Source organism: Rhincodon typus, chromosome 17, assembly GCF_021869965.1.
Source record: "Rhincodon typus isolate 14 chromosome 17, sRhiTyp1.1, whole genome shotgun sequence".
In the NCBI taxonomy this organism is placed as follows: domain Eukaryota; kingdom Metazoa; phylum Chordata; class Chondrichthyes; order Orectolobiformes; family Rhincodontidae; genus Rhincodon; species Rhincodon typus.
Genome location: NC_063348.1, coordinates 54,921,807 through 54,932,563, shown reverse-complemented (window position 1 = coordinate 54,932,563; position 10,757 = coordinate 54,921,807). Strand labels below are relative to the sequence as shown.

Genomic DNA, 10,757 nt, shown 5'->3' with positions numbered 1-10,757 from the left:
TTCTTTCCAAGTGGCCTTGGACAACAAATATTGAACTAACCATGGCCCATGATAAGACACATTGAATGTAATAGTCTGACTGCTATGCTTAAGACCATAAGACACACAAGCAAAATTAGGTCATTCAGCTCATTGAGTCTGCTCCACCATTCAATCACAGCCGATACATTTCTCAACCCCATTCTCCTGCCGTCTTCCCAAAAGCTTTGATCCCTTACAAATCACCAGCCTATCTTTCTCTGTCTTAAAAACACTAAAATGACTTTACCTCCTCAGCCATCTGCAACAATGAGTTCCACAGATCCACATCCCAGTACCAAAAGGGCATCCCTTCACTTAGAGGCCATGATCCTAGTCTCTCCAATTAGTGAAACATCTACTCCACATGCACTCTATCCAGACATCTCCATATTCTGGAAATTTGTAATGAGACCCCCTTTCATCCTTCTAAACTCGAATACAACATCATCAGGAGTGATCACTGGACATGTTTATAGAGTCAACGATCTCTCTTTACATTAAGGATACCCTCCACCGTGCTAAAATAGATAGATTTGAAACAGACCTTGCAATTCAGGACTAGGCATCCATGAAGCACTGTGGGCCATCAACAACAGCAGAATCAGAATCCGGCTCAGTGTGTAACCTTATGGCCCGGTATATCCCCCATTTAACCATTACCATCAAGCCAGGGGATCAACCCTGGTTCAATACAGAGTGCTGAAGGGCATGCCAGAAGCAGTCCCAAGCATACCTACAAATGAGATATCAACCTGGTGAAGCTACCAAACAGGACTAGTTGTATACCACACAGTAAAAGCAGCAAGTGATAGGCTGAGGAAAATGATCTCACATTCTAAGCTCCGCAGTCCTGCCACATCCAATGGTGAATGGTGATGGACAACTCATTGGAGGAGGAGACACCTTAAACATCCCCGTCCACAATGATGGTGGACCCCAGCACATCAATCAGAAAGACATGTCTGTAATCTTCAGCATGGGGGCTGGTTAGCTAAGTTACAATGTAGGAGTGTGGCTATTCTCATCAGTTCAATCAGTTCAATTCATTCTACTGTTGCCATGAATGAATCACCTCCTCACCCTTCCCTTTTCTGAGGTGTGGTGACCCTCAGGTTAAACCACCGTTATCATCTTTCTCTAATAAGGGAACGGCACTTTTTACTGTTCAGGTAAAAATCACTTTAATTTCACAGTAGGATTTTTTTTTTGACGCTTATCTGGGCGATCACTAGGTCCATCCATTTTCCAGTTGCGAGCATCATCGAACAAGACGACAATTTAAGTATTGAATTTGACAGATTAGAAATTTCCAAGACACAGCTTCACATTAAATTCAACATATTTTTCTTTTCCTTGAGATAATTTGTAAGATGATGCATTTGTAAAGCAGAAACATGAGGGACTGTGAGTCGAATGACAGAAATCAAGAGCTTTATGGCCACAACTCAGTTGATCATGCATCGGTTTGAAATGAGAAATGATAGGTGAGAGTTCTAGAGTCACCGGGAGCCTGTTTAAAGGCCATTAACATGTCAAAACAATTGTTTTGACAAATAATCTTTGCAAGGAGGCGCGTGGTTGCAACATCATTCAGAACTTAATGTGGGCCCATTTTGCCTTTTGCATCCAAACGTATGTCCTTTGACTCCCCCAAAACAAGCACAGTGAAGACATTTGTGAAGCTGATTCAATATTAAGTATTCTGGTCACTGCATTTCATGCTGAGAAGGATATAGAAATCATAAGCTGTATCAGTTATGTGTGATGTGGAATTAAAAGCGCTGCTCCTCATATGTGCGCTATATTTATGCGAGACAGATATTGATGAATGCACCGAAGGCATCATACAGTGTCACAGACACGCCCGATGTGTAAATGTACCGGGATGGTATCACTGTGAGTGCAGGATTGGTTACCATGACAACGGCAACTATTCATTCACCGGAGAAAACTGCATCGGTAAGCAATTAAACAAAAATTGTTGACGTTTGTTGAATTGTTGAAATTCGTCCTATTTATATCAATAGATGTACCAAACTCACAACTCACAAGAGAAAAAATAAATTGCCTTTTTTTGTTCCTTTTCTCCAAATTGCTGTCGGAACTGAGAGAATAAAGCATTCAAGATTTTCTTTTTCCTCCTGCTCAGTGGTAGAAAATAATGGAGTGCAGAGGGAGTTTAGTGGTAACTCATGTTACTCGAGCTCATGTTGTGTTCGATTGTCGAAGGGTTCTCAAGGTATCTGGTTCCACCAGCGTGTCATACTGTGAACCCAGATTTTGTTTTGTCGTGAAATTATGTGGACCCAAAGGTATGGGCAAATAAACCCAGTTCTCATCCACTTCTCACACAAAGGAGGCCTTTTCTTTCTTCATTGGATATTGTCACCAGCCTTTGATGCCCACCACTTGTCCTGAGGGGCTTGCTAGGCTGCTTCAGGGGGTATTTATACGTCTGGAGTTACTTATAGGTCAGACCAGGTAAAGAAGGCAGATTTCCCTTCCCTAAGTTACATTGCAAATGTGAATGGATTTTTACAGCAATTGATAACGTTTTCCTGGTTGCTATTGAACTAGCTTTTTTCTATATAAAAAGTTTGGGATTTAAAGTCAAAGAGTTATACAGCACAGAAACAGACCCTTCAGTCCAACTCATCCATACCAACCAGATATCCTAAATTATTCTAGTCCTAGTTGCCAGCATTTGGCCCATATCCCTCTAAACCTTTCCTATTCATGTACCCATCCAGATGCCTTTTAAATGTTGTAATTGTACCAGCCTCCATCACTTTCTCTGGCAGCTCATTCCATACATGCAACACCCTCTGTGTGAAAACGTTGCCCCATTTCAATCTTTCCCCATTTACTAACTGACTCCAAAAATGCATCTTTAGCACAATGGTATTTGAAAACAAACCATTAGCTGGATTGCTAGGTCTAGCAACAATACTGTTACTTAATGACTTCCCCATATTAGTAAATGTGGTTTGTTAGAGTTCTTTAACTCAAGCTAGAGTATACCTGGTCAATTGTAGTGTGCATCCCAATGAGGCAGGAGTGCCATCATGCTACTGTCACTGAGCTAATAATTTAAGCTAATGCTCTAGCGAAATGCATTGAAATCCCACCACAGTGGAGGTTGGAGCATTAAATCAAATCAGTGAAAATCTGGAATTGAAATCTAGGTGTCTTATGAAATTACTGTCATTAAAAAACAAGCATCAGGTTCACTAATGTCCATTAGAGAGAAGTTTACTGTCCCTAGCTGGCGCGGTCTACATGACTCTGAATCAACAGTGAGGGAGTTGACTCTTAACTGCTCCCTAGGAAGCCACTCATTTCAGACAACATTAGGGATGGGCAACCAATGCTGACCCGGCCAGTGATGTTCACAACATATAATAAAGAAACAAAATATTGCAAAGTCTAATTAGTGTTTAGCCCATAAGAATTGACATTAAAAATTGCCTGTTTATAAATACATTCCATAGTTGATAGACTTCGTACTCTGACAGGGATTTTGAACTGCAGCTGGAAAACAGAATTGAAAGGTTTGTTCTGGCTTTTTTTTAACAGACAGTTGACTCATTCAAATCCTGAAGAGTAATTCTTCATTATTTAGGCCATAGGAGCTCATCAACCAGAACTTGACTCATTACTTGAATGATGATTTGAGTGAAGCATTGTTAAAATTGATCTGGTTTTCTTACATTCTTTATGGGATGTAGGGGGTTCTTCACCAAAGGCGGTAACACAGTCTTTGCCTCCTCAGTGATGATGCAGAGCACTGATCAACTCATAATTCAGAGTAAATTGCTAATTAAGTGACAGTCTCACTTGGAGAGGTTACGCTGCATGTTGTAAGTGGGAAAATCTACATGGGTGAAAAATGAGTCATGCTGAAGTTGGACTTAAAGCAAATTGTTGGGATGGAGTGATGTCTTAAACTGAGCTGTGATGTAACACATCCGGGAATGCTTGATGTTGGCACAGTGGTCTCAGGGGGAGGGAAGTGTCATATTCTTGAGTTATGCCCCTAAACTCAGAATTATCACTGTCCTACTGGATTGGTAAGTCGTGTAAGTTCAATTTATTTGAAGGTCTCACATAGATTTGGTTAAAAGACAAATTGGTATCTTGCAGTTATGGAGGAACCTATGTACACATCCCCAGTTCAACTGGCTGCTACCTGGTCTCTTCTTGGCTGCTGATCACCCTGTAAAACAGGACGACCACTGAATAATACCCTCCTGTTCATAAATTGGAGGAGTGTCTTTCCCTATCTATTTACCATGATAAGCACCATACCATATGAACATTGAGTGTTCAACCAGGATCCTACTGAATGGTGGAGCAGGCTCGAGAGGCTGAATGACCTACTGATGTTCCTATTTACAATACAATACAGAAGAGTACAGCGCAGGAACACGCTATTTGGCCCACCATGCCTCTGCTGATTCCTGATCCTTATTTAGACCCACTACTTATTGCCCATGCACAGTTTCTATCCCTCTGTTTGCCTCCCGTTCATGTGTTTATCACGATATGCCTTAGACATTGCTAACATGCCTGCTTCCACCACCTTCATTGGCAATATGTTCCAAGCACTCACCACCCTCTGTGTGAAAAAGTTTGCCCCCACTTCTCCCCTAAACTTGTCCACTTTCACCTTGAACCTGTGCCCTCTTGTAGTTTACCTTTCCACCCTGGGAAAAAGATTCTGCTTATCCACCCTATCAATGCCTCTCATAATTTTGTAGACCTCAATTGGGTCAGCCCTCAGCCTCCGTCTTTCCAGTAAAAACAATTGGAGTTTTTACAGTCTCTCCTCATAACTAAAACTCTCCAGACCAGGCAACATCCTGGTAAATGTTCTCTGCACCCTCTCTAAATCATCCACAACCTTCTGGTAGTGTGGTGACCAAAACTGCAAGCAATATTCCAAATACTAAAGTTTAGGCCGAACTAAAGTTTTGTACAGCTGTAACATAACTTACCAACTTTTATATTTGATGCCCAGGCCGATGATGGCGAGCATGCTGTATGCCTTCCTGACCACCTTACCCACCTGTGTTGTTACTTCCAGTGATCTGTGGACCTGTATGCCCAGATCCCTCTGTACGTCAATGCTCTAAAGGGTTCTGCCATTTATTGTATAATCCACACCTGAATTTTGATCTTCCAAAATGTATCACCTCGCATTTGTCCGGATTAAAGTCCATCTGCTGTTTCTCTGCCCAAATCTGCAAGCTACCCATATCCTGCTGTATCCTTTGATAATCCTCCTCACTATCTGCAACTCTGCAAATTTTGGGGTCATCCACAAACCTATTAATCAGATGACCTACATTTTTCTCTAAATCATATATTTACAAACAACAAAGGTTCCAGCACCGATCGCTGGGTCACATCCTGGAATTGCCTCCCTAAGGGCATTGAGGGTCAACGTACAGCCCATGGACTGCGGCAGTTCAAGAAGGCAGCTCGTCACCACATTCTCAAGGGCAACTAGGGACAGGCAATAAATGTTGGCCAGACAGTGCCACCCACGTCCCACAAGGGAGTTAAAAAAGACACCTGACTTGGCACAGGCTGGGGTTCAAACCTTATAAATAAGGGTCAGGTACTTCCATGATTAGGCTGTGAGTCACTGAGGAAACTGCATTTTCTTTTTGCATGAATATAAACCTTTTGCTTTCAGTCCGACAGCTTTGAGCCTGAATGATTTGAGCAGCTACCAGGCAATGAGTGACATCTGGATAGCAGTGCATCTGGCTACAGTTTCTGGAACTGAATTGCAGTGTAATAGAGCTGTCAATGCAATGCAATCTCACACCTGCATTGATGCAATCTGGCAACCGAAACAAAAAAATAAACTTGGAACCTTTTTAAAGCAAAAATAATTTTCAGCTGCCCATGTATCACAAAGTGTTCTTACTGAACAAGCACACACAAAAAAAAATGGCTTCAAAGGAATGAGTTGGATGAAATCTAAATGCAGAAGATATATTGCAGTTTGTGTTTTCCAGCTCTATAGTTTAATATTGTAACTTGCATCAAGACGGTCAAATTCCTTGATGTGCCATGATTTGGGAGGCATGGGGTTTGGGGGGTGGGGGGTACGGGAGCTGTGTGGTTTAGCAAATGGCAGATCCTGATGAACAAAAGGAGGAATTTTACTGAACACATTGAAACGTTATCAAACTCCTTCGATCAGCGCATTGGAACAGTGAGGAGAGGTACTAGGCTCCCCTCTTCGCCCTTTGGTCAGTAGCCATAGAGAAAATGGCAGCCATAATTAAGGCCAGATGTTGTTAAAAGTCGATTCAACTTTGTTGAATTTAGATATTAACGAGGTATACTGCAAATAGAAAGAAGTGGGTGAAAAAAGTGAATGCCCAACAGATATCTTTTGTTTCTTTATTACTGTCCTTTGTCTAGTTTAAGTGATTCAATCTATGTGAGAAGGGTTGAATGCTTCTGTGCTCCAAGCACCTGATAATAAAGTGAGGAATTAACTTGTACCTTTAAAGTATAAGACAGTGAATGTGATTTTGCCTTATCTTTTTAATCCATCATTAAATCACATACTTCCAGAAAAAGTATTAACTTCTCAGAATTTGCGACTTATTTTTTGATATTCACCTGAAAAGCTCGTGTGAAATCGAACCGTTTTTAATGAATTTCCCTGATTCCTGCTGTGTGCCACTTAAAATAGGTACGGCTGATTAAATCAAAGTTGAAATATGTTTTCTTTGGCCGTTGCATCTTGGGTTAGGGATCAAAGAAATTGAATGCCTTTCACAACCTCAGGGGGTCCCGACGTGTTTCACAGCCCATTAAGTATGCATGAATAGTAGCTGCTGCTGAGTTATAGGGAGCATAGTAGCCAACCGATGCACAGCAAGATCCCACAAACTGCCTGACCTGATTATCTGTTTTAGTGATGCGATTGAGGGATAAATATTGGCTGGAACACACTATTCTGCTTAAATTTACTTAAAAGTATCAGGTGGCAGACTGGTAAATTCACTAGGCGGGTAATGTAGAGCTGCAAGCTAATGATCCCATCATGCAATTTTATAAGACTTCAGTCAGGTCACACTTAAGAGTGTTGCATTCATTTCTGGTCACCACATTACAGGAAGGATATAGAGGCTTTGGAGACGGTGCAGAAGAGGTTTACCAGGATGCTGCCTGGATTAAAGGATATGAGCTATAAGGAGAGGCTAGAAAAACTTGGATTGTTTTCTCTGAAGAGGCGGAGTCTGTGGGGAGACTTGACAGAAGTCTATAAAATTATGAGATGCATGGATAGTGTTGACAGTCAGATGTTTGTCCCAGAGTTGAAATGTCTAATACTAGGGGCCATGCAGAAAAGATGAGGAGGGGATGTTCAAAGGAGATGTGAGGGGCAAGTTTTTTATACAGAGAGTGGTAGGAGTCTGGAATGTGCTGCCAGGGTTGGTGGTGGAGGCAGATATGATAAGGGCATATAAGGGGCTTTTAGATAAGCACATGAATATGCAAAGAATGGAAGGTTATGGACCAACGGCAAGCAAAAGGGATTAGTTTAATTTGGCGTCATGTTCAACACAGCATTGTGGGCCAAAGGGCCTGTTCCTGTGTTGTGCTGTTCTATATTCTATGTCCATGACAGATAGTGACATCTGAGATCAATAAAATCTGTTCCAACAGTGATTGTCATAAAAATGCAGCCGTCTGGCTCACTAATGTCCTTTAGGGAAGGAAATCTTTATCTGGTCTGGCCCACATGTGACTCCAGACCCACGGCTTAACTTAACACTTAAGTAGACAGCTTAAAACATCAAAAAAAACACCCAACAACTGTGGATGCTGGAACTCAGAAGCAATTGCTGGGAAAACTCTGGCCGCATCTGTGGAGAGAGAAAGCAGAGTTAACATTTTAGGTCTGGTGACCCTTCTTCAGAGAAAATCAGTTCGTTCAATGCAATTAGGTATGGAAAACGATTGGTGGTCTTGCCAGTGATATCAACTAGGATATTATAAATGATAAGGCATCACTGAATCATAGAATGGTCACAATGCAGAAGACATTGTACCCAGACTGGCTCTGTTACCTAGTGCCAATCTCCTTATTTCAATTTAACATCCCGACTAAACAATGGTTGCTCTGGAGGGACATCTTGGATTTTTGCTCTCGAGTGGGACTTGAAACTCACAACTTTCTCATCCAGAGGTAAGATTTTATTTATTCAGTGTTAAACATATATGCAGCATGTAAAGACCACCTTTCTTCATTTTTCTTTATTTTGCTTTTTGGAAATGGATTGCTTTAAAACAAGGACTGTAGAAGTAGCTGCTGCATTTTAAGAAAAGGAGATTACTGGAAATCCTTGTGAGTTGTGTTTATACTGTTGCTTTGATCAAGCAGTGGGAGAAGATGTTGGAGACGCAAAGGCACCGTAAGTTTTCCAAGAAAGCTTCACCCAGAGATAGATTGTGAATTGTTTTTTTCCAATTATTTGATTTGATTTATTATTGTCATATATACCTAGGTACAGTGAAAAGTTTTGTTTCACGTGCAGTACAGGCAGATCATAGCACACAAAGTGCATCAGGGTAGTAGAACAGAGTGAATAATACAGTGTTACAGCTGCAGAGAAGGTGCACAAAGACTGAGAGCAGCACTTAAATTTAAAATTTGAGAGGTCCGTTCAGAAGTTTGATAACGCGGGGAAGAAGCTGTTCTTGAACCTGTTAGGACATGTGTTTAAACTTTCATGTCTTGTATCTTCTGCCCACCAGAAGAGGCTCCAGCCATCATCAGACTGTTGAATGGACTCGAGCCTCAAATAATGTAACCTGCAATGTAACCTGTAATGCCTCTAAGTTTTTTTGAGCTGTCCATCCTGAGCTTGCTGTGATCTGCCTGTACCACTCATAAACAAAGCTTATCACTGTATTTTGGTACACATGAAAATAAATCAATCAGTCAACTACAACCAGGATAGGAGGGGTCTTTGATTACATTGGCTGCCATCCTGATGCAGCGAGTAGTATAGATGGAGTCAATAGATGGAAAGTTGGCGTGCGTGGTGGACTGAGCTGTGTTTACAACTCTGTGTATTCTCCTATGGTCCCGGGCAGAGCAATTGCCGTACAAATCCATGCAGCATCTGAATAGAATACTTCCTATGGTACATCTATAAAAATTGGGAAGTGCCTTGATGGACATGCTGAATTTCCTTAGCCTCCTGAGGAAGTAGAGGCGTTGTTGTGCTTTCAATTATGAGCAGTTGTGGAGGCCAGGAGTCAGCAACTCTCTGATTGTTTCCTGGGCAGGTGGATAGCCTGTGTGTGAACAATGCAGAGACAGCAGGTCTCCAATCTGCATGAGACAACATCTCTCTTTTTCTCTCTTTGTAGTAAAGTGTCCAGGAACTGAAATGTAGCTAGTTACTGTCATCCACTATTATGCTATTGCCTCAAACCAGTGACTGAGAAACTGAGCAATTAATGTACAAAGCAGCCTGAGTATTCAGCAAAGACCTAAAAGGATTTGGACCTATCACTGGAAATTAGACGAACATGGAAGAAGCAAAAGGGACATTTTATCAGGTTCTGTGGATGGTGATACCGAACTGCATTCCTCTCATTTCTCTTGCCTATAGTGCCAATGTATTTTCTGTTTGTTTGAGTCTACTCACACGTGTGAGTAGGGGTTTAGGAAGGGGTTAGAGGTACGTTGATAGAGTTATAACTTGGTTATTCATATTTTGGTTTCCCTGTGATTGGAGCAGATTTCTTGTAATAAATAGTGATTCATGTGATGTACAGAAACCTGGTCAGTCCTTTCTGTGAGAAAATAAAACTGCTAGAGAAGTTCAGCAGGTCTGGCAGCAACTGTGGAGAGAGAAACAGAGTTAACGTTTTGAGTTCAATAATTCTTCAGATAAGTATTCAACCCTTAACTATGTTTCTATTTCCCAACAATTCTGACAGATTTGCAGACTTTATCCAGCTGTTCTCAGTTTTGTTTCAGATTTCCAACATCCGCAATATTTTGCTTCTATTACTATGCTTTCTGTTAGACTGAGTCCATTGGACAAATAACTTGGTGATTTTAAATAATTTGATTAACTTTTGTGACAATCCCAGGGCATCTGGGCTTGAGCATCAGTCTTCTTCCCGAAGAGATTTCAACAAACATCATGATGGTCATTTCTGTGTAACATGCAATCATTCATCTCAGTTTTTACCAGTTTTTAGTCACATTCGACACAGTGTTAAAGGGTTAGGACAGTGTGGGGTTGGATGGGTAAGAGCAGGTGAGGGAAGATTTTGCAGGCAATAGTGAGCATGAGTCTTGGTGGGAGATGGGTACAGTGGCAGAGATAGAATGAGCGTGAAGTGGCTGAAAGAAGATGGTGACACTTAAGCTTGCAGGGCGGAGAATATCATTGACCTTCCCCCTGCATTATTGGGCATTCCTCCAGATGTCCTGGTTGGCAACCTTAGACCCCTCTGGCAGGATTTGATGGCGTGGTCTCATCCATCTTCTGCATCATCCCATCCACAAAGACCTCTAGATCATAGCAGGGCATCAATTTCCTCATGTCTGCCATGTCCAGAACCGTGCAGAGCAACTCCCAATTGATGATAACAAGGTGCAGGGCTGGATGAACACAGCAGGCCAAGCAGCATCATAGGAGCAGAAAGGCTGACGTTTCGGGCCTAGACCCTTCATCAGA

General features: G+C 41.7%; 1 protein-coding gene across 1 annotated transcript in view; it reads left to right on the top strand.

Annotated features, from left to right (window-relative positions):
- Positions 1 to 1,740: 1,740 nt before the first annotated feature.
- The window catches only part of LOC125485228 (protein kinase C-binding protein NELL1-like), a 69,959-nt gene continuing 60,942 nt past the window's right edge, over positions 1,741 to 10,757 (top strand). Inside the window, exon 1 of the mRNA XM_048607081.1 lies at positions 1,741 to 1,980. Within this exon, the coding sequence (XP_048463038.1) occupies positions 1,779 to 1,980 (202 nt within the window). The 5' untranslated portion in view covers positions 1,741 to 1,778. The remainder of the gene's footprint in view (positions 1,981 to 10,757) is intronic.